Here is a 22,640-nt window from a genome sequence, read left to right as displayed (position 1 = left end):
CCTTTTCCTTAGCAAATAAAACAAAAGGTTTATGCCTTCATACCTTGCAATTGGTACTCTGCATTAAGTGAATCAAGTGTTACTTTGTTTTAATGTATTTTAGGCCCAATGAGCTCTATGATGACTGGATCAGCAAAGTTGCTGGGAAGGTGGACGGCATTAGACGATATGCTGAACTCTACAAGTAAGTTGTCAGTTTATTTAACTACTTGTCATGGGTCAGTGTGACTCAGTATTCTACAATGGCTTTAAAATATGACTTGTCATTGTATTAATAATATTAATACTTAATCAACATACATTTGATTCATGACAGGAAAGCAAAACGAGTGGACACTGTGAACAACTTTAGGAGAATTGAGCAGATAGTGCCTGATGACTTGTTAAAGTATGCCATCATTTCTCTCTGCATTATACATTGTTCAAATGTAACACTGATGGTATATTTGTCCTAAGTCTAAAAGGAATTAATGATGCCATGAATGCTTGTTTTCAGGCGTGCTTTTCTAAGAATGAGTACCACACCTGAAGCCTTCCTTTCGTTGCGGTCCCATTTCAGCAGCTCTCATGCTGTGCTCTGTGTCAGTCACTGGATTCTGGGCATTGGTGATCGGCATCTCTCTAACTTCATGATCAACACTGAAACAGGTGGCATGATCGGCATTGACTTTGGTCATGCTTTTGGATCAGCCACACAGGTGGAGTTTTTGTCTTGTATTCATTAGTATGTTTGACTGACAGAACAATGAGTGTGTAAGGTGACGAAAGCACAGCTACAAACTGTTACTGTACTAATTTAGACATAAAAGATTGCTGAACAGCTTGACTATAACTTTGTTGCATGTAGTTCCTCCCAGTGCCTGAGCTGATGCCATTTAGACTGACACGGCAGTTTATGAACTTGATGCGACCCATGGCCGAGTCTGGCCTTATCCAGAGTGTGATGGTACACTCACTGCGAGCCTTCAGAGATGACCCAGACCTGCTGCTCAACACCATGGATGTGTTTGTGAAGGAGCCTTCACTGGATTGGAAGGTAGAAGAACTCAAAGCAGATTTTAAGCCTGCAAACAGAAACAAATAGCTTGCTTTCCTTTTTGCCAAATAGCCCATTGAGTAATCATCGAAGTGATCTGTCCTCATCGTAAACCTGTTTCACATATTCCACATTCCAAGTTTCCCACTTAAGAGTTGATGTCTATAACAAGCTTAGACATTATTGAATCAGTATCAAAGAGGCAAGCTACTTATGAAAGACAACACCATTATTCCTCATGTTACAGAACTTTGAGCTGAAGCAGCTGAAGAAAGGAGGTACCTGGACAGAGAGTGTGAACACCAAAGAAATAAACTGGTTCCCTCTACAGAAGGTCAACTTTGCTCGCCGGAAGCTAGAGGGAGCCAATCCCTCGGTTATAACAAGGTAGGTCCAACCACAAAACTCAGCCATGTTTATTTGCCAGAAATCTACAAAAATAAGAGTTCTGTTTTAAACATTTAGATTAGCAACATATGATTTTTTGTAATTAAGTTCAACCACTTGAAAAACATTTTCTTCATGGACAAAATAAGAATGTACCAGTCGTATCTTATAAAGACGTTTCTAACCATGTTTATTGGTTAATGTTCTAGTGAAGAGGTTTGTCTCGGATTTGAGAAGACCCCGGAGTATAAAGGAATGTTGGCTGTTGCTCGAGGGGAAGAACAACACAATATACGAGCTCGACACAATGAGAAAGATCTGAGTGTTGAAGATCAGGTAGATTGCTTGCTCGATCAAGCAACTGACCCTAATATATTGGGCAGGGTGTGGATAGGCTGGGAACCGTGGATTTGAAACAAATAGTGGGTGGCATAATGAAGTCCAAGTTTTTTTTGTATTTTTCACAATTTTGTAAACCTTTTCTCAAATTGTGAAGACAAGGCTTTTAAACCCGCAGCTACTATCAAAAGACACTGTTTTATAGCAATGTTTAGCTATACTACAAAATTTAATGAGATTTGTTTATGAAGTGATGTTTATTTAAAAAAAAATAAAACTGTAGCACACAGTTGTCAATTTCCATTGCACTGCAATAAAGGCATCCAGCCATCAAATAAAACATTTATATGTGTCATTGTCATACTAGAGCCTAAAAAACCAAAGTGTTTGAACATATAAAAGGGTGAGACGTGATCCTCTTCACTTTTGTTTGACACATCAGCTTTCATCAATCACTGGGGTAAAAATGATGGGAGCATTTTAGTTTACAGTGAGCTAGTGACATAACTAATATTTGAACCCCATTCAAATTAAATGATCCTTAACCACTAACAACGTGTTATAACTTGGTTCTTAATATGGTAAAGCAATACGTTAGATTTATTCAATTAAAGAAATTACCTAATCAATTGTTAATCAACTTTATTGATAAACAACAAAAGAAACTTAGGCCACAGTTGGATTGGGTCAAAATAGCGTCAGGTTTTTCCCAAAGGCTTTGGGTTTGAGCAAATAAAGTCTGTTGTGCAGGTACCGTAAGTCAGAGAGATTACATAGATGGGTACAAGTTAATACACAAAGCAATCAATATATAGATTTATATACATGTATATATTAACCAAAATGGCTATTACAATATTACAAGACTGCATAGCATTGAGATGCAATACTGAAGATCAATATTTGCTGCTGCTGCATCACATTGCGTGTGTTTTGCTGTTGACTGTCTTGCTTTTGTTCAGCCTTACATTTTGGGCCTCCAGCCATTAATAAACTGCATGAGTTTCTTCACTTGAAGTTTGCTTAGCTTAAAGTCTTCAGACAGAATCTCCTCTGTTAGCTGCAGGAGCAAATTTCCATCAATTTTTTCTTGTACAAACAAAGAGACAACATCATCTGACAAACCAATGAACCGTAGTGACTTAGAAACCTCCTCAATGGAGATACCTGATAGATTACTTGGTGGTTGCCAAGACAACCCTGTAGCTCCAGGACAGGAAATGGAGAATGCATCTGTAGTGCCGTGATGCGGCCTTTCAAGCAAGCAGCTTTTGGACTCAGGTTCCAGAACGTCTGCATCGGCTGTGGCTGTAATAGCAGGCTGTGCATCTTTCTTTGTATCGTTACATTTAGGGGTTCTTGGAGGCAAGATAGGGCAGGACTGGCTATGCTTAGTGCTACATTCCTCTGTGAATTTGCACATTTCCATGGTATAGCTGGTGGACTTGGTGCAAAGCTGTGCAGACTGGGAAACCTGTTGGGCCTTGGAGGCCACAGCATTTCCCTCACAATTTGCTCGCCTATCGAAGTCTAACAAGCCTGAGGGACAAGCCTTAGGAGTACCAGGGGTCCTCTTCCGAGGATAACTAGAGTAACTCCGGCAGTGAGGCGAAGGGAAGTCCTCACCTTTATACGAGTCACCCCCGGAGAAATCATTAGGCCAGGAAAGGCGGGAGAAAGAGGCATCTACCGAAGGATTGAGGCAAGGGAGAGGCTTGGAGTCTTCACTGGGATCTGGTCTGATCCAGTTACATGGGTAACATGCATGGTTCTGATCATCTGATTCACTCTGAGATTCACCCTCTCCAACTCTATTGAGAGATGGAAAACAGGGAAGGTAGAAGAGGATTGTTTAGTCATAACTAGTGCAGTTCACAAAAACGAATGTTCAATCAAATCAGTGCGTAACTCACATGTTGTGTAAGCCGGATGAGTAATAGGATAGTGTTGGGCTTGGGGAGCGGGTATCTATCTGACGTGGCTTGGCAGGAGGGTATGGCACTGTGGCACTGCTCGAGCTTGCCTGCTTGGAGCTTCTCGGTGGAATCGGTGGAGCATTCAACAATCGGCACTCCTCCTTAACCTGCAAAGGTGAAAAAAACAAACTGTAATGGCTCTAAAACGTGAATGGATACAGATTTCTTGAGACAGACTGTGCAAATTTATCAACTAGGCCTTACACACTTGAAATGTTAACCTTTGTTCCTACTTCAGGTATTGACCAACAGTACACAAATAAGTCACTATGTAAGCACAGAATAAACTTTGACTTATCTGTGAATGTGAAACAGACAAAAAGCCCTAAAATCATGAATTTTTTGATCAGGCGTATCAATAAATTAAGATTTCTACAAACAGTTTAAATCAATGACTTTTACAGTCTTTTGTGTTTTAGTGGATAAGGATTTTTAGAAATGTTTTTATTCAGTCTGTTTTGCTGGTTAATCTTTCACTTTTTTTTGTTAACCCTTGCCTAAACCAAAATAACAGTCTCAAAAGAACAATTCACTCACAAATCACTATTGCTTGCAAGCAAGTTTAGCTCTACACAAATTGTTTTCAATGACCGTCTGAATCCAGATATTTGCTACATATTATCAAAAATAGTATACACTACCATTTAAAGTCTCTTTTGCTTTCCAAGGCTTCATTTATTCGATAAGATTAATCTAGTAAAAATGAACTCACAGCTTCAGACTTTGGAGGCACTGGTGGTGGAGGTAGAATGACATCTGTGCCAAGCAGTGCACTTGTAGGACCTGCTGTGGAGAATGGCAGTACAGTTGTGCAGCCAGAGACAGTAGAGTTTCTCCGGACACCCTCAATGTTGTCTAGCACTGGTCCAGAATTCTTAACATGATCCAACCAAAGCTCCTCGTAAGGCACGTCTGGTTTAAGGGAGCCTGAAGAACTCTCCAGCAGCTCAGGGAACAGATAATCTGCATCCGGTGGTTCTGCTGGCACACAATCTCCACATAAGCTAACGCAACCCTGAAGATTCACCTCGCTGTTCCCATGAAGATTGTCTCCGTAGACACAGACAGACAGGCGATGAAATGACTGTGTGAGCTCATCTCGGGCTGAACTTAGAGAGCTTGGCAAATGCACATTTGAGGGGCAGCCATTGCTCCCACTTCCACTGCTGTCGCAGATGGCGCTCCCACATCCCGTTCCTCCGATAATACTTTTTTTCGGGCTCTTGCCGTCCTCAATCCAGTCCACCCGGACGTCACGCACTGCCCTAGAGTAGTCGTCAATGTCGAACTGCTCCTGGCAGTAAGCAAACCAGCGGTGGACCACTGTCTCCAGCCAGGCTTCTCCTTGAAGCAGCCCTTCAGGCACCAGTAAACGTGGCAGTGCTGTGGAGACATGCAAGGGGAAATGCACTGGCAGTATTTTGTTTGAACGTAATGCACAACACACGACCACTGTCTTAGTCTGGATGTTGACCAGCTTGTATCGGTGGCCTTCACGGATCAAATGGAGGTCGTGCGGATTACGTGGCGGGCTGCTGGGCACCATGACATTAACGGGTAACCTGGTCTTCTCCACGATTGTGCGAATAGTGTGTTCTCCTTCTTGCATCTGCAGCTCCAGTGGGGAGCAGGTACTGAAGCGACCACGGCACAGGAAAGGCAGGCTGATGCTCTCATTGGTGCGGTGGTTCATGCAGATTAGGCAGGGCATCTTTCCACGGCCAAATTTACTGACGGAATTAAGCTTGCCGATGCGCTTGAAGAGAGTGTTGAAACGTGATTTTTCTCGCGATGTTTTGGCATAGAGGATCTCAGCCTGGCCCATCAGTGTCAGCTCATCCCCAGTGCTCAATGTGATGTTGTAGACTTCCGTGTCCTCATTGGATTCTCCTGATGCCATCTAGGAGAAAGACAAAAGCAATTTGAACAGATCACTGACAAAAGATGTAGTCAAATAATGCAAGTCATACAGAAGACCTTTGACTGCCGCCAATTAGGGCTGCACGATTAATCGCAATTTCCATGTAATTGCGCTTAAACCGATTTGGCTTATAGCGATTTTGAAATCGCAAAGGCTGCGAATATTTTTTATGTGGAGCTTGTCATTGATGTACGCCTGTGCAAACACTGCTCCATCTGAAAGCTCTGTGAGTTTGAGTCACTTATAACGTGCATTTGAAAAAGCAACACGTGTCAAACAGCTTTCCAAACAACATTTAATAACATGCTTTTACTCCAAACAGACTTCATAACGACAGTTGAGCATCCTTCTGTGAGATGTGGCTTCTTGCACAGAAAAAGCAGTCATGTGTTTATTAGTTATGTTTAACCAATCAAAGGGTTTCAATCTTCTGTTTATTCAGCTACAGCGATGATGCCTGATAGGGATTTCCTGTAATGCTGTACATTATTGTACTTCTGTGGCGGGGCATATTTGGTGTGTGTGTGTGAGACGACCTCTGGCTTTCAGATGGAGCAGCATTTACTACCGATCAGCCACACTGCACGGACAAGCTACGCATAAAATAATCGCAGCCTTTGCCAAATCACGTGCGGTTTCGTTGTGATTAATTGTGCAGCCCTACCACCAATCTTAAAATTACAAATATAATGCTTGAGATCCATCCTGATAAAGGTCTAAATCAAAAACAGTGGCTGCGGTGAGCACAAAACCAGACCTTGACATTGAAGGTTATTTCCTCCATGACATAAACTCGCTCAGGGAATGCTTTGGCCACTTCCTCCACGCTGTTAAAGTACTGCACAGGCTCCTTAATGTCCCTGTCCTGCTCCAGCAGCTTAAACTGGCCTGTGACATATAGTAAAACAGAGCCATTATGTAACATCATGACAAGGAGAAAGCATTGAGACAATATGTTAATTTCAGTAACCTAAACATAAATAGATTGGATTTCAAGCCAGGCCATTACCGTGGAAAGCAAAGAAATAAATTATATAAATTTGGGCATAATAAACAATTCCAATTTAGAGATGGATATAATTAATTTATAAAACTGTTCATTTTTATTCCTTGAACTGAAATAAAACCAAATTATATTTCGACAAATTATATAAAAACACGGCATTAGAGAAAGTAGTAGTAAAATAGACCGTTAACTAGGTCTGTATGAACCAAATTCTAAGGAAGGTCTTTTTTCCTTTAAGTGGCCAACTGACCCTCTCCACAGCCAGAGGAATGTCAATATGAAAAGACCAATTAGCTAATGAACTCCCCACTAGAAGTAGATGGGAAATACACAGATCTTCGCCTTTTCTGTTTAAATAAGTAGCAATAAAACAGTGAATCCTAGCAGACTAACTTTTATTTCCTTCTGTTCTTTCTGACACCTTTGTCTTACTTATTGAAAATACATAAGACGTTTCTACAAGCAATACATGCTGCATTACAACAACTGAATGGCTTACCCTCATAATGAACAGGGATCTCGATTTTCGGTCCGATGACATAATGGCCCTCCTCTAGGCTATGGGCAGTAATTGTGGTCCACTGCCGGCATGAATGAATCAAGAGGTAGTCATTTTCTCTCAGCCCTTCCACCAATTCCCCTGAGGCGAAACACAATATGACATCAGTATGAAACAGTGACCTTAATAGTGTGTCGTTTTGTCAAAATGAAAATCAGAGCGAAGAAGCAACAAGCTTTAGGATATAATTCCATAATAGTCCATAATGAAACTAATCTAAAGAATAGCAGTCGCAAAAAAAAATTAAGGGCATCATTTAATCTACTTATATAATGACAAAGTACTTGTAAGTAGAGCATTCACACAAACTAATAGGTGAGACGAGTTACTTTTTGCATTTAGCTCTGTCTGTTGTACCCAATGAGCGCATAAGGGTTTAGTTAGTGAGTCTAATGATGGTGCCCCAGTTCCTATAAATGATAATGATCTAGATCCTCTGATATTATGACTTCCTCCATCTTTACACACAGCACTGAACTCAGCTCACACACAACAGCACTTTGAACTTACTTTTCAAGCACTTTATAATAAATAAACAACTCCATTATTTTTATATTAGTGCTTTACACATTTTAATTTCTTGAGTATTTCTCGCACCTAAAGTTTCAGAATTGAGGAGGTTGCGGTCTAGGTCGGAAAACCAAGGAGTTTTATAATAGATGATAAAAATGAAGTTTAAGGTTGTTAACGTTATTTAACAGTCTGGCCTCTGGCTAAATTGCGTTAGCTTGCTAACGTTCATGCCTCACTTTTCTGCCTTTTATTTGGCTGTTTTGTCTTTAAATGATTCAGAACAACTAAAAAAACGCATCACTTGTAACGTAGATGTGTAGGCGATGGCACTAAAGCCCCCGATTTAAAGGTATTCCGCTGTGTGTGTTCATGGAGTGAAGGCTCGCGTTAGCCTAGCGCGCGAAGCGGCTAATGATTGGAATTCCACAGGAGCGCGACCGCCCACGCGCAGCTGCCGCGGCTGCACACAACACAAACACCAACACAAACACCAACACAACTCGGGACAAACCTTACCGCTGTCCAACTTCACAATCTGTGGCAGTCTGTAGGCACTAACAAGTCTATCCAAAGGTAGTGTCGTCGTACTCCACTTTACATCTTTCAAACTGTAGTACAGCATTGATCCAAGGTCCATGTTAGCTTGCTAACATCAGCACGTTAACTCACTGCAGCATGCATCTGCAGTGAAGAACGGCTCTTTCATGGAGAAAGCTTCGTTGGATGTCCCTTTGTTAACTCAAAGGCAGTGGATTGTAAGTGAAGCCATGTCAGCCGACTGTCTATTTACACTGACAGGAAATGCCATGTATCGTTTACCGCAGCGATCTCGGAGCTGGAGTGGCTATTTCCTCTTCCCAGTAGCTCCAGTGGTTGCCCGGGCAACCAGCGCTATAATGGTTGTACCTTGTGTAGGTTGGTTCTTCAAACATGTAATGCAATAGTAACGTTAACTACGTCAGAATAAACTAAATGCAAGGGCATCACAATATATATATATATATATATATATATATATATATATATATATATATATATATATATATATATATATATATATATATATATATATTACATTTATTAGATTTAAAATAATTTCAAGAGCTATTTGGAAATGAACAAAAGGGATTTGAGCCACTCCCCTCTACCTAAATCTCCTTTATGGACTGAATAGGAGTTTAATGCAAAGCTAAACTTTTAACTTTAGAATAGTTTTCATAATAGGCAATAGTGCACTTCTCTTAACTAGACTCAAAAATAACTCTTGTGTTCTTGGTGTGCAGAGGTGGACAGTTACAAAGTACATTTACTTGAGTACTGTATTTAGGGGAGACCGGGTATGGTTGTTACACGGGGAGAGTTGTAACACCACCATTTCTACCACTTAGGGCTAAGATGGGAGTCATGTAATCATTTCAGTATTTACCTACTTCCTCCCTGATACTGCATGGTGGTTGTCAAGTCTGGAAACCGACACATTCTGAATTTATAGAGAAAAAACTGATTTTGAGGTAAGAAAGTACATTTTTTGACCAAGACTATTTTTTTTGTCTAGTATCTGAACTATTGCAGGTACAATAGTTTGACTTATATTATATTAAAATGTAGTTTCTTAGGCAACATGTGATGCAGTTTTCCCCTGCTAATTTCAAACCAGTATGCTAATACAGCTAGCTAAATAGTGACTGACAGGGGTGGGGTGGGTTGTAACACTTCTTGAAAAAGTGTTACAACCATCCCCTATCATCCAACTGATTGATTTTAATATTTGTACAGAATGCCCTTACAGAAGGGCAAGTCAGTTAGATCAGCTGCAAAGATCTAACTGTACCTTATGAATCATTATTTATGAATCATTCATGTAAAACCCCATATCGGTCAACTAAATAGTCTAATCTTTATATCATACCCCAATCAATATAAGTAATGGACATATTCTAATGTCATGCAATTTAACCCAAATGCTGTTGGATTAAGACATTATCTAAACCAGCAGTATTCATTTTGGGTCATGTACTCCCTTTTTGGAATATCCATAACAGAATATTCAATAATATGTGTGTCTGTCCTTCTCAAAAGATTATGGGTGCTATACAGGTCTTTCTGCAAAGACAAGCTATCACAGAAAGGCATTTAGGATACTACTGTAGTTAAAAGAAATGGGATTAAATAAATCAATAGTAGCTCTTATGGCCCATGTTTTGAATGCTTGCTTGTGTGTTGTTGTCAAGGACAATGCATTGATTGAATTATCTTGCAGCAAAATATACTGATTATCATGTTTACATGAAGAACATGCAAACCTTTTTGGTAAATGCTTAACCTTAATCAGAAAGTGATGCATATGCAAACATGCCTGTCTATAAAAATGACCCTGATTTTTAGGACGTTGTTGTTAGATTTTTTATTAGCTTTGGAATACCATCTAAATACCAAAGTACATTATTGGTAATCATTTAGTCCCATGGTATGTGAATGTGTCATGTATCATGATATTACCATCTGATACAGTCATTGTACCATGATGCCACAGCACTCAGTGTAGAGACAAAACATCCCTCACTCTTAAAATCATAACTGACTAAATAAGAGCCTGCTACCTTTTGTTAGATTAACGTATTAAATACCTTACTAACACCAAAAAAAATTGAACTTACTCAAATCGCAAGTGAGGAAGCAACAAATAAAGAAGCAAGTGACGTGAAGCTGATCACTTCCTCTCTCTCAGAGGAGGGGATGGGCTTGTTCTCTAAGAAAACTTTCAGATTCCCTCTACTGGGCTCACAATAGAGAAGAATAGCGTTCATTTGTTCATTGCTAATAGTCTTCTAGGGGAGCATGTCATTTGTAAGCACCCTCCGTGAGTGGGACGAGGCCGTGGCTTGTGTGGAGCAAAGAGATCCAGACTCTGCTCTCAGGATATTCCTCAACATCGAGGAGAAAAACTCCAAGATTGCCTTCAACATTGGTTGTCTTTATTTGAACAATGATGAGTTAGATGAAGCTGAAAAGGTATAGTTACCGGGCAGATTCATTGTTGTATAAGGAAACAACAATCAGAATGCTCTGCTCTTTAAATTTGATTTGAAGATGTTTTTACTATTTAAAAAAAAGTTTGTGGCTGTAAAAAGGGGAAGTAAAAGTGGTTTCACTCTTTATGGGGAACTTTTATTTCTGTCATAAGGCATTTGATGGAAGTATTGGCAAAGATGAACACCTAGCGGTGGCCTTTTTTCAGAGAGGAGTTGCATTCTACAAAAAGGAAAGGTAAGGCCATTACCATCTCCTCATGACAAATTAAGAAATATTGTATGCTTTTATTATAGTTCAAAAAAGGGCACCACCCCTTACCAAACAAAAATATATGGGAATATACTGGAAAATATTATGCAATATATTAAATAATAAATTTCCATAAATGGAAAACTAGTGCTTATATTTTTCAATATACTTCAATATATACATTGACCATGTATGGCTATATATTAATACATATACAGTGTAAAAAAAAATATAGATAGCAGTGAAGACCAAATCTGCACTTTAGTTTTACATGGAATAGCTTTATTGAAACACTCAATTAATTTATCTTTCAAAAGTTAAGCTTGTTTTTTCATAACACACATTATCTCACTTTATTGTTTGAATAGTTACACGTTTCATATATGAAAATATGTGTGATGGAATATATGAGAAAAAATGTGTTTAGTGAAAAAAAATTAAAAGTTTAGGATTTTTGGACAATTGGATGTCTTGTTAATGTCATGGTAACATGGTGGGTGGAAAATTTGATTTGTGCTTTATGTACTATATAAATATAAATACATGAATATCACAATATATATTTTCCTCATAATTGAGTACATATATTGCACATACATAGTTTAAATATATAGTACATATATGTTCAAATATATTTATACAAAGACACATTACCACATTTTATCTCATGTACATCTATATATTATGAATTATATTAATGAATATACAATCACATACATTGCGATAAGTAAATATATTGTCACATTTTTCAAGCGGCAAATCCTTATTTATTTTTCTATATATTGTGATATATTAACACAATATATTATTCAGTATATTTTCAATATACATTAAATAATTTGATATGCTAATAATTTTTTGCGTAAGGGACAACCTAGCACATTCTGTTTCTCTTGATGAAATGTCATGCCACTTCTTCATCTTCATAATTGCATCTACAGGTTTGAAGAGTCTCTTCTAGATTTCCAACAGGCGTTTAAGCAGTTAAGAGGAAATCAACTAATAGATTACAAACCTCTGGGGTTGAGATATAAACTGTATGCTTGTGAGGTAAGACAAGTGTTGTGCCATTCATTAAACAATGTGCATAGAATATAGATTTTTACCTTTATTGATTTTATACACCAATAGATGTGATTTGAATGACTCATGATTTATTCCAAGTGATGCGCTTGATGACTTATTTAACACATACTGTATTTAGCATGACTTTATAGGAATTGGCTAGGCTTTTTTCCATAATGCTAAAGCAAAAGTCGAATCAACAAGCTCCCAGTCCATTCTCTGATGCCATTGTTTTGTTCCATGTAACATTTAGGTGTTGCACAACATAGGGCTGGTACAGGCTCAGTTGGGAAAATGGGAGAAAGCTCAAGAAAATCTTCTTACCGCTCTGAGCCTGAGGGCAGATGCCAAATTCAGCCATATTGACCATGCTCTGGATGCCATACTGGTCTGTAACTGCTAAAGTGTTCCACTTTACATAATTATCAGTACTAGATTTTTAAACATAAATTCATATTAATGAAAATTACTGACAGAAATGCAGCCGTATAAAGTTGCCACCCTAAATGGATGAACTGAATAATTGCACATTGGATGCACTTTTTTTTTTATATAAAGCCAGTTCTGAAGTTTATCTCAAATCTAAAGTGTGCTCTCATGTGTGCTGTTGTTCTTTTCTAACATTTTGCAGTTTTCATAACTAAAATGGGTTAAATTGCATAATTTGTTGTTGCATAATCAGTGGCTCTGGTTAGGATTTGTAGGAAGTTGTGTAAGTTTCAGGAAGGACAAAATTCACAAGTAAGATGAAGTCATGCTTCATCAGTGTGCATGTGTCATTCTTCGTAAGCATTTTAATATAAAGCATTTAAAATGACATTTTAAAACTGTTGCATCAGAATAACCTTAATAGGTAACCCTAAAAACAAAATTAAAATCAGTTATATTACGCTGACGAATATAGTGCAACAGCATGAATTATATGCTGTGGTTGTCTTGAAGCATTTTTTAAAAGGTCTACACATTGTGATTTCCTCTTTCCAGAAGCAGAAGCTCTTTCCTCTGGTAGAGATTCGAGCAGGGCTGCTATTCAAACCCAATAAGCACTATGTGGCAGAGCTGGAGAAAAAGGACTATCTTGGAAAAGCCAAGGTACCCACCATTATCAAATTAATACAGTGTGCAATCACTAACACTTTTGTCCAGCTACTGAAAAGATCCCTTTTCTTTTTGGCCATTAAATTAGACAAAACTGATTAAGACTAGTGGGTTTTTTTCCCCTTAGGTTGTATCTTCTATTGTACCGGCAGATGAGTTTTCTGGTTTTGCTCCACTTCAGCCTCAAGTAAGTAGTGTTGTTAACAAGTGAGTTAACAAAATAATTGAGTTAACAGTAGTATGAAATAAGAATAACTGAGAGAGGTGTGAAGATATGTTAATGCTCAAAACTGTTATTTTAATGACCACATCATTTGTGTATTGTTTAGGTTGACAATGTTCCCTCTACACCTAAAGTCCTGGAAGTTCTAAGGTAAAAATAAGTTAAGGTTATGTTCAAAATGAAGAACATTATTTAATGCATATAAACCTCAAACTCTCTAAACTATATGCAGTTTGCGGAGTTTTTGTATGTTTTGTTGTGTATATATCAAGTGTCTGTTAAAGGGATAGTTCACCCAAAAATGAAAATTCAGTCATCACCTTCAGGTTGTTCCAAACCTGAATGAACTGCTTTCCTCTGCTGAACACAAAAGATATTTTGAAGAATGTAGGTAACCAAACAGTTCATAGAAGCCGTTGAAAAAAAAATACTATGGAAGTCAATGGCTACAAACTGTTTGGATACTGACATTTTTTAAGATATAAACTTGAGGGTGAGTAAATGATGACAGAATTGTAATTTTTGTGTGAACTATCCCTTTAAGACAGTAAATGTCATAATCAACAGGGTATTTGAAGGTGCGCCGCACACTGTTCTCTATGAGTTTGTTCCTGAGACCAAAGAAGAGCTGGCTGTGTTGCCTGGAAACATTGTCTTTGTTCTTCAGAAAGGAGCAGACAACTGGGCATCTGTTGTTTTCAATGAGAAGGTAAATCTTTGGTGAATTATCATAGAGGGCAGTAAATGACTACAGACATGAGAGCTGGACTTCAATGTCAAAAGAACATTCCAGTGGAATGCTAATATCAACATACACTCACCGGCAACTTTACAAGGTACACCTGTTCAACTGCTAGTTAATGCAAATATCTAATCAGTCACATCACATGGCAGCAGCTAAGGCTACGTTTACACGTGGCCAGCTATTTTCATAAACGGATATTTTACCCTCTCCGTTTACAAAAATAACATTGTGCACACCTGTCAGTTTTCAGAAAAGTGTTAGTTTACACGCTCTTCTTGACAGCATATATACACGGGTTCATGCCAAACCTGTAGGTGGCAGTGTAACGAGAAGCTCAAGTCCACGTTAGCCAATCAAAATCCCGAAAATAGCAACAACAGCAACGAATCACTTCCTCTTTCTCTTCTGAACAAAGAGGTCGCACTTTTGAAGCAGGTCCAACTTTTTCTCAGTTTACATGCAAACAAAGTTTTCCACAATCTCCACTCTGGCCGGAGTTTTTAGAAAGAATCGTTTTCAGAGACAATTCTCTGTTTGCGTGTAAACGAAGGGAAATGTCTCAAGTTTTCCAAAATAACCAAGTACGTGTAAACGGGGCCTAATAGACATATGATCTGCTGAAGTTAAACCTGAGCATCAGAATGGGGAAGAAAGGTGATTTAAGTGACCGAACGTGGGTGGCATGATTGTTGGTGCCAGATGGTACAGAAACTGATCTACTGGGATTGTCATGCAAAACCATCTCTAGGGTTTACAGAGAATAGGCTTAAAGGCACACTATGCAAGAATTTTACCTTAATATAACAGCTTCAAAGTCATTTCGGTGGTAAACAAACTCATAGTAGGACGAATCATCCTGGTAGTAAAGCTTGGGGGGGACGCCGCTGGAAAAAACAGCAATGTAAGTTTGAGAGGAGCGCCCCCGACAAATCTCGCGAGAATCACAAAATGCTTTACGGCAACGACGTCACACATCAACAACAACATGAAGCACGAAGACACTTGCACGCATTTCAGACGTGATACTCGAGTCGAAGATGTGAAAAGCAAAGAAAACGCGGTCGGAAGAGACTAGGAAAAGGAAATGAGAATCTGACCGCGCGAGGAACCGGACAAGAGTCCCACTCGGTCAGTCATTTACTCGTTGGCGCTAGCTAAACAGCAGCACTGGATGCAACAGCATCTTGTTGATGGACTAGTAAGTAAATATCTTATTTGTAAACTTGTTTGCGTTCTATATTATATTTTGTTGCGCTTGCTTGTAGTATGTCATTTTTTACGATGCTGTTCATTCATCCATTGTTGATAATTAGACCAGTCCAATAATTTATCATGAGATTATCATGAGAACAGTTGTCAATATCTCACATAATTATCAGAACACAAATAAGCCTAGAGGTTGTAGATACTGTAAACGAGCACAATTGGCAAACTATTATGATAAATTGCAATAATCATGTCTAATGACATCATAACAGCGAATGTTATGAAATAATGCGACGTACATTTAACTTTATTGATGTCATCTGGCCTTTTGTAATGTTTACATTACACTCAAAAAACACAAATGAAATTATACAGTAGTCCTAGACTATAGGCTATTTACTTGTGATTTAGCAGCAATCATGTAAAAACGTTATAAGCCAGCAAACGCGATAGGCAACTTTATTATTATAAAATAGAATAACACTTGACATATAGTTATTATTATCCTTTTACCGTCATCAGTAGTTCAGTAGACTATGCAGTAGCCTAATATTTGTATGAAATCGTGAAACATTACCTGGTCAATATCTTCGGAGTCTATCTGTGCCTGTTGCATGCCCGACGCTTCTATTCTACCGGACAGGTACCGGTGTGGGGTGGCGTGGGTTGGGGGGGGCAAGTACTTGCATGACAGTGTAAGTATTCCACAGTGACTCTAGGGGTCGCTGTTTGACAAAAACGGAATTCCTGCATAGTGTGCCTTTAAAAAGAGAAAATATCCAGTGAGCGGCAGTTCTGTGGGCGAAAATGGCTTAATGTCAGAGGAGAATGGCCAGACTGGTTAAAGGAGATAGAAAAACAACAGTAATTCAAATAAGGACTCGTTACAACCGAGGTCTGCAGAAGAGCATCTCTGAACGCACAACACTTCGAACTTTGAAGCAGATGCAGCAGTAGATGATCACACCGGGTGCCACTCCTGTCAGCTAATAACAGGAAAGGCTACAATTCACACTGACCAAAATTGGAGAGCAGAAAAACGTTGTCTGGTCTGATTAAGATTGTAGGATCAGAATTTGGCATAAACGACATGAAAGCATGGATCCATCCTGCCTTGTATCATTGGTTCCGGCTGGTGGTGTAATGGTGTGGGGAATATTTCCTTGGCACACTTTGGGCCACTTAGTACTAATTGGGCATCGTTTAAATGCCAGAGCTGAACTGAGATTGTTGCTGACCATATCCATCCCTTTATGACCACAGTGACCCATCCTCTTGATGGCTACTTCCAACAGGGTAACACGCCATGTCAGAAAGCTCAAATCATCAAAATTCTAGAGCACCTTTGGGATGTGGTGGAACGGGAGATTCGCATCATGGATGTGCAGCCCACAAATCTGCAGCAATTGGGATGATGCTATCATGACAAGTGAGACCAAAATCTCTGAGGAATGTTTCCAGCACCTTGTTGAATCTATGCCATGAAGATTTAAGGCAGTTCTGAAGGCAAAACGGGGCCCAAAGTGTACCCTATGTACCTAAGTGGCCAGTGAGTGTATAAGCAGAGAGAATAATGCCCTATTTTCTGTTTAATTTTTTGTTTTGTTTTCTGGTTATTTCCAGCGAGGTCTTGTACCTTATAATTTCCTTGAACCCTTGGATATTGTTACAATGACATCAAAACCAGTACAGGTAATTGCCTTTTGAACGAATATGCACTTTTCCGAAACGGCAAAAGGTACTTATACCATAATACCAAAATACACGTGCATGAACTGTATAGATTTATAACTCAAACCATGTAGATGTTGTTGAGATCCATGTTCAAAAGCTACTCAATTACTTTTTACTAAATTACTTTTTTGTCCTAAATTATATATATATATATATATATATAAAAAAAATCTACATCTTATAGATTGAACCAGTAAATGAAAATGATGATATACCAGCTCCACCAAGAAGAGCAGCACCTAGTAAACCAGTGGGTACAGACGGCCTGAAAACTGTGAATGGACAGACTAGTAATGCTAGTGAATTCTCAGGCTGCGTTGTGAAAGTACACTTTCAGTTCACCATTGCTATCAGTATTGCACCTGGACAACCATATGGATTCGTTCTTCAGATGATAAGCTCTAAACTGAAGCTGCCTGCGTCAACGTTAACTTTACGGTAACTATACCAGTTATAACATTCCCAGCACTGTATTAAGATACTTCAGGGAGAAATAAAATGTGGTTGTAATGTACCTTTCAGTTATACCAAGGAAGGCTCGGATAAGAGGGTGATTATTGAGGACTCTGAAATGGAGGCTGTGTGGAATAGTGTGAAGGACGGCCGTCTTACGCTGTGGTGTTCAGTGACAGAGGTAAAGACTTGACAGAGCTTGACTCATTTACCCTCACACAGGATCAATGACCACATAATATAGCTTAGACATATAACAGCTGAGTGTACACTATACCTTACAAATAGTAATATTAATATAAAACGGCTTTGCCAGTAACTAAACCCCAACATTTCTTTTCTGGCCCTTCCCAAAACTGCTGTCCGAAAGGGTAAAAGTGTGGCTCATGAGAAAGTCGTAGCTCTTTACTCTTATGACTCTACTACCCCAGAGGATCTGGGTTTCAAACAGGGAAACGTCATCACAATTCTTTCAAAAGGTATGAACTGACACTGTGATACTTGTATTTCACTAATATGGACATAAAATACAGTGTGACTATGAACTAAGGCATTCTTGAGATGAATTTCTGATTTTTCTTTAATTTTCAGTCAATGATGAGTGGCTTGAGGGTCAATGCAACGGGAAGATTGGCATATTCCCATCAACCTTTGTCAAAGCACTTAATGGGGATCAGAAATGTAAATGAATGTTCAACCAATAATTACAACTAATGTGTTGTTTTACACATATTTGGCATACTTATATTTAAACAGTATTTTCAGGTTGTTGTTTTTTTAAACTTTTTGTTAAACTCAAGCCAGAGCTTGCACGTGATCATCCCACTTCGATTGTATAGTATGTCAGACCATATCAGACCAGATCATAGATTGAGGTCATGTTTTAATAAATCCAGAAAAATGAGTTTTATTCTGTTTGAATACAACATTTAAAACAAGACAACATTAAAGGACATTGACATCAGTTGCATTTTTCTTCTATTATTCTATAGATTGCTACCATATTAGTAGCATAATAGAACTTCACATTCTTATATTTAACAAATATTAATTTACCTTCCTTGATATTTGACCAGCAGCAAAGAAACACTTGCTATTATCAAGACTTAAAACATGTCCCCAAAAAAGATCTTACTGACAATTAAATCCTCTTCAAAATACTGATGTGATTCATGTGCTGTGAGTGTGAAGATAGTCCTTAGATGATTTCCTGTGACAGTCTAATAGTAAGTGAGTGTTATGATTTTTGAGGAGATGTTAAAGCATCTTTATTACCCAACCCCTCCTCCTCATAAGCGATTGCAATGCCTCTCCGTCCCTCCACAGCTTTCAACACTGGCGTCTGCCCCAGTTCGGGCTCCAGTCCCTGCCAACTACGGCCAGCCAAAAAAGATGCTGCAAAACAATAAGATCCTGATTATATTCTGCACTTGCATGAATCAAAGATTTTATTAAAAAAGTGGCAGAATTACTACCGCAACTACAGTTCAGTATGGCCTCAGACTCGATACCTGCAGTGTTAGTATTGGCCACAGTGAAAGTCTGATTCCTTGGCACAAGTGAAGAAGACTCTGTGCCGTTTATTATCTCAGATGAGGTGGTGGAACAGGCTCGCAGAGCTCCTGTGATAAGAGAGACATCTGTGTTCTCTTCCTCAATGACAGACTCGTTTGGCTCTGGGAAAACCACATGACTGCTTCCACCTATAATAAAGGTTTCTCATTAGATGCTCAGAACGATACTACATATGAACACATACTGACATCATTCAAAGCCCATAAGCAACACAATATCAATACCACAATGCTTTTCTAGTGCTCTATAGTATGATTTGTTAAAATGATGAAATGTCATACCAGGCAGTAAATCTCTGAAGTCTGTGATATATTCTCCAGTCCACTCTCTTTGCTTATTGCAAGCCAACTCCATCTCAAAGGGAGTCACCACAGGTCTGTAGAATTCACTTGAATCCAGCAGCGAGTTCTCTGGACAGGCAACCAGCACGTAAACATCAACTTCCAAGAAGTTGGCGAGCTTGGGAACATTGATCTTTCCCATAGCAAACATATAGCTCTTCTTGCCTGCTTTGTGAATAATGTCTTTCAGCTGCTCTATGATGGTCAGATAGTTAGCGACACCCAGGGTGCCCACCAAAATGCCCACCACACTGGCATCTTTAGCCCGCTCAATGGCATAATAGCGTTTCATCAGTGCCTTGTTGATTTTAACCGATTCCACTCGTCCTGTGCACGTTTCTGGATTAAATGAGCTGAAGGCACAATGGTTCCAGGTCATCATGAAGTTTGTCAGAGTCAGGCCTTCCTGGCCAATGTAAAACATACTGTAATCATCAACACTCTGCCCCTTTTTTACACCAAACTGTCTGCCGAATTTAAAAATGAGTCTATCATCCTGTGAATTCAAGTGATCACTGTTCTGTATCAGCTCAGCACCGCAGGAATAATCTGTTTTTAGAAGAGATACCGCAGCATTGGGGTAGATATCACACAAAAGTGTCCTGAGATCACCTGAGGACAGATGATATAAATTAACAAACATTCACAATGGTCTTAAATCAGTGGTGTCCTGCTCCTGCAGGGCCACAAACCTACAGAGTTTAGCTCCAATACAAATTAATCACACCTGAAGCAGCTCTTTTTGATGGGACAGCCATTGGTGTATTGGTGTCTGAATCCATAGCAGGCATTATCAAGTACAATTATTTAATCCCATAATGCGCTGAAATAACGAGTGAACTATTGTACACAAAACTTTTTTGTCAGTCAAACCCATTAAATGTGAAATATTCACTTGAAGTTGCTTACTTGTTTTTATTCACTCTTTTAAGAGTACTATATTTGTGGACTGATAGGGAATAGAGAATAGGGGACAATTTCGGATACAGGCCGAGAAAGCAGGTGTGTTGGGGAATGTTGGAGCTCAACTCTGCACAACACTCGCCCCCCGGCAGTAGCATAGGACACCCATGTGCATAGATTGAACAGTAACAATTACCTATAGCATGTGAATAGGTGACATCATACAGTATGATCACGTGACTTTGGCGGTCAGGGTAAAGCTCTTTAAAGGCTGCAACACATTGCTGGACATCTATAGGTCTTTTCCCAAACACATGCAGAAGAGGTAGTCGTCTGCATGGGCTGAGGCAAGATGGCCCATAATGCACTATACAGTCTGCTCTTACATGTTCTGCTGCTACATCATCCACACAACAGCTGAAAAGGAAATAAACAGGTCTGGAAGTCAGAATTAGCCACACAATATTTTGGAGTAATCATTTTGAATTTTTACAATTTATGTTTCATCAGAATAGTATGAAACTTGGTACTTTTTATGGCAATTGCTATAATAATACACAAAAATGTGGACATGATTAGAAAAGTCTTAAAAATATAAAATATGTAATGTAAATGAAACAACAGAGTTCTTACCTGCCATAGGATGTATCTCCTAAAATGTATGTCTTGGCTTTGGTTTCATGCTCTATCTCTGCAGAGACCCGGACGGCATCAGGAAGTAGTTCATCTGGAAACTGTAAGGCTACCTGTGATAAAAACAGGACATATTTATACCTTTAATATATCAGCTGGACAAATGGTTTCAGTAAACATGACAGATGATTTCTAAAGATGTTGTCTTGCCTTCGTGAATTGATTACTAGTGACAAAATCACATGTCTCAGCTATTTGATACAGCTGCATCAAATTTCCAGCATGGCTGCTTGTGGACACATTGACAGTGCGCTGAAGAACTGCCTCACTGTTGCTACTGAAAGCATCTGTCATCTTCTCTCAGGAGTTAGGGATGTACTTTGGGTCTGAAAAGAATGAGAGTGATAATTAAGCACTAAGCAGCATCACATGCAGCGTACTGCTGGAAAAAACAAAAAAGGCAAATAATTGGCTTTCCCCACTACAGCACACAATCTAAAATTTAACTTTCATCCAACCATAAAAGTAGCTTAGGGTTGTCATTAAAGGTCGGTATAAAGGGGTTTAAAGGGATAATTCACCCAAAAATGAAAATTCTGTCATTAATTAGTCATTCTCTTGTCGTTCCAAACTCGTAAGACTTTCGTTCATCGTCGGAACACAAATGAAGATCTTTTTGATTAAATCTGAGAGCTTTCTGTCCCTCCATAGACAGCTAATGTTACAGGAGTACCACTTTGGGCTTCAAACAGTTAATAATAAAGAGATCGTAAAACTTACGTTAGTCCATATAAATTGAGCGGTTTACTACAAATTTTCTGAAAAAACATGATTACTTTATAATGATGAACAGATTTAATTTAGGCTATTATTCACATATAAAAATGTATCAGTGAACATAAACAGAAGCTCAACTTGATTGCTTGCTTGATGCAGGAGAACAAACCTCATTGGTTCTTGCGGATGCTCAAAAGAGAATGAACCTCATTGGTTTTCGCGCAAATTCTGTTTACCACTACTGATGTGCAAGTTAAGGAATGTTTATGTGAATAAAAGCCTCAATTAAATCTGTTCATCATAAAAAAGCGACTAGTCTCCTCAGAAAATGTTGACTAAACAACTCAATTAATATTGATTAGTTTTACAAGCTCTTTAGAACGTGTCAGTTGTGTAGCTGTCAATAGAGGGTCAGAAAGCTCCCAGTTTGAGATTCCATCAAAAAGATAATTTGTGTTCCGAAGATTAACGAAAATCTTACGGATTTGGAACGACATGAGGGTGAGTGATAATGACAGAATTTTAATCTCGCTCTCTTAAAGATATGTTTAGATTACAGTTAACTGAATCATTCTAACTCTGCAGTCTAACACGTTGCACATTGGAACCAGCTAGGATTTGCCACAGAATCTGCTTGAAGCGGCTAAAAGTAGTTGACCGCTGGATATCCTGAATTTGCGGCCACCAAAATTACATATAATAAACCACAACAAAACGTAACCTACCAAAACAGAGATGAACATTACATGTCAATTCCCACGTGAGGTCTGTGGAGCGGAGCAGGAGCACCGCACTCTTTTCTTCATCGTTCAGCGCCTGCGACTTGAGTTCATCTTCAACATACTGCCTTCTAGTGTACTGGAGAGAC

The 22,640-nt window shown here is 38.9% G+C and overlaps 4 protein-coding genes across 6 annotated transcripts in view; 2 read left to right on the top strand and 2 right to left on the bottom strand.

Annotated features, from left to right (window-relative positions):
- prkdc (protein kinase, DNA-activated, catalytic subunit) overlaps positions 1-2,102 on the top strand; it is a 36,405-nt gene extending 34,303 nt beyond the window's left edge. The window contains exons 81-86 of the mRNA XM_077229157.1: positions 104-184; positions 317-388; positions 497-698; positions 848-1,036; positions 1,284-1,423; positions 1,633-2,102. Of these exons, the coding sequence (XP_077085272.1) occupies positions 104-184; positions 317-388; positions 497-698; positions 848-1,036; positions 1,284-1,423; positions 1,633-1,837 (889 nt within the window). The 3' untranslated portion in view covers positions 1,838-2,102. The remainder of the gene's footprint in view (positions 1-103; positions 185-316; positions 389-496; positions 699-847; positions 1,037-1,283; positions 1,424-1,632) is intronic.
- Positions 2,103-2,389: 287 nt separating this feature from the next.
- Positions 2,390-8,632, bottom strand: garem (GRB2 associated, regulator of MAPK1). 3 transcript variants are annotated; one of them, XM_077229227.1, is made up of 7 exons: positions 8,254-8,632; positions 7,165-7,305; positions 6,417-6,547; positions 4,451-5,638; positions 3,676-3,845; positions 2,930-3,573; positions 2,390-2,822 (listed from the first exon to the last, which is right to left on the bottom strand). In XM_077229227.1, exons 1-7 carry the CDS (start codon positions 8,372-8,374, stop codon positions 2,800-2,802), a joined length of 2,418 nt encoding a protein of 805 aa, XP_077085342.1. In that variant the 5' UTR covers positions 8,375-8,632; the 3' UTR covers positions 2,390-2,799. The 3 variants fall into 3 exon arrangements, with proteins under 3 accessions (XP_077085342.1, XP_077085340.1, XP_077085341.1); XM_077229225.1 differs by having other exon boundaries at positions 2,390-3,573; XM_077229226.1 differs by having other exon boundaries at positions 2,390-3,573; positions 8,407-8,565.
- A 681-nt stretch (positions 8,633-9,313) lies between these two features.
- Positions 9,314-20,359, top strand: ncf2 (neutrophil cytosolic factor 2). Its single transcript, XM_077229245.1, has 13 exons — positions 9,314-10,749; positions 10,922-11,004; positions 11,961-12,069; positions 12,338-12,472; positions 13,069-13,176; positions 13,310-13,369; positions 13,512-13,555; positions 13,973-14,114; positions 16,980-17,048; positions 17,275-17,528; positions 17,613-17,724; positions 17,914-18,022; positions 18,135-20,359. Exons 1-13 carry the CDS (start codon positions 10,576-10,578, stop codon positions 18,230-18,232), a joined length of 1,497 nt encoding a protein of 498 aa, XP_077085360.1. The 5' UTR covers positions 9,314-10,575; the 3' UTR covers positions 18,233-20,359.
- Positions 18,425-22,632, bottom strand: dph2 (diphthamide biosynthesis 2). The gene is made up of 7 exons (XM_077229244.1): positions 22,498-22,632; positions 21,206-21,381; positions 20,996-21,108; positions 20,559-20,779; positions 19,400-20,071; positions 19,055-19,246; positions 18,425-18,938 (listed from the first exon to the last, which is right to left on the bottom strand). The coding sequence occupies exons 2-7, from the start codon at positions 21,347-21,349 to the stop codon at positions 18,781-18,783; spliced, it is 1,500 nt and encodes a 499-aa protein (XP_077085359.1). The 5' UTR covers positions 21,350-21,381; positions 22,498-22,632; the 3' UTR covers positions 18,425-18,780.
- Between the last annotated feature and the right edge of the window lie 8 nt (positions 22,633-22,640).

Source organism: Siphateles boraxobius, unplaced genomic scaffold (assembly GCF_051911475.1).
Source record: "Siphateles boraxobius isolate OS27281-9 unplaced genomic scaffold, OSU_SipBor_1 130, whole genome shotgun sequence".
NCBI lineage: Eukaryota > Metazoa > Chordata > Actinopteri > Cypriniformes > Leuciscidae > Siphateles > Siphateles boraxobius.
Note: the sequence above shows the minus strand (reverse complement) of the source record. Positions and strands in the feature narration are given on the sequence as shown.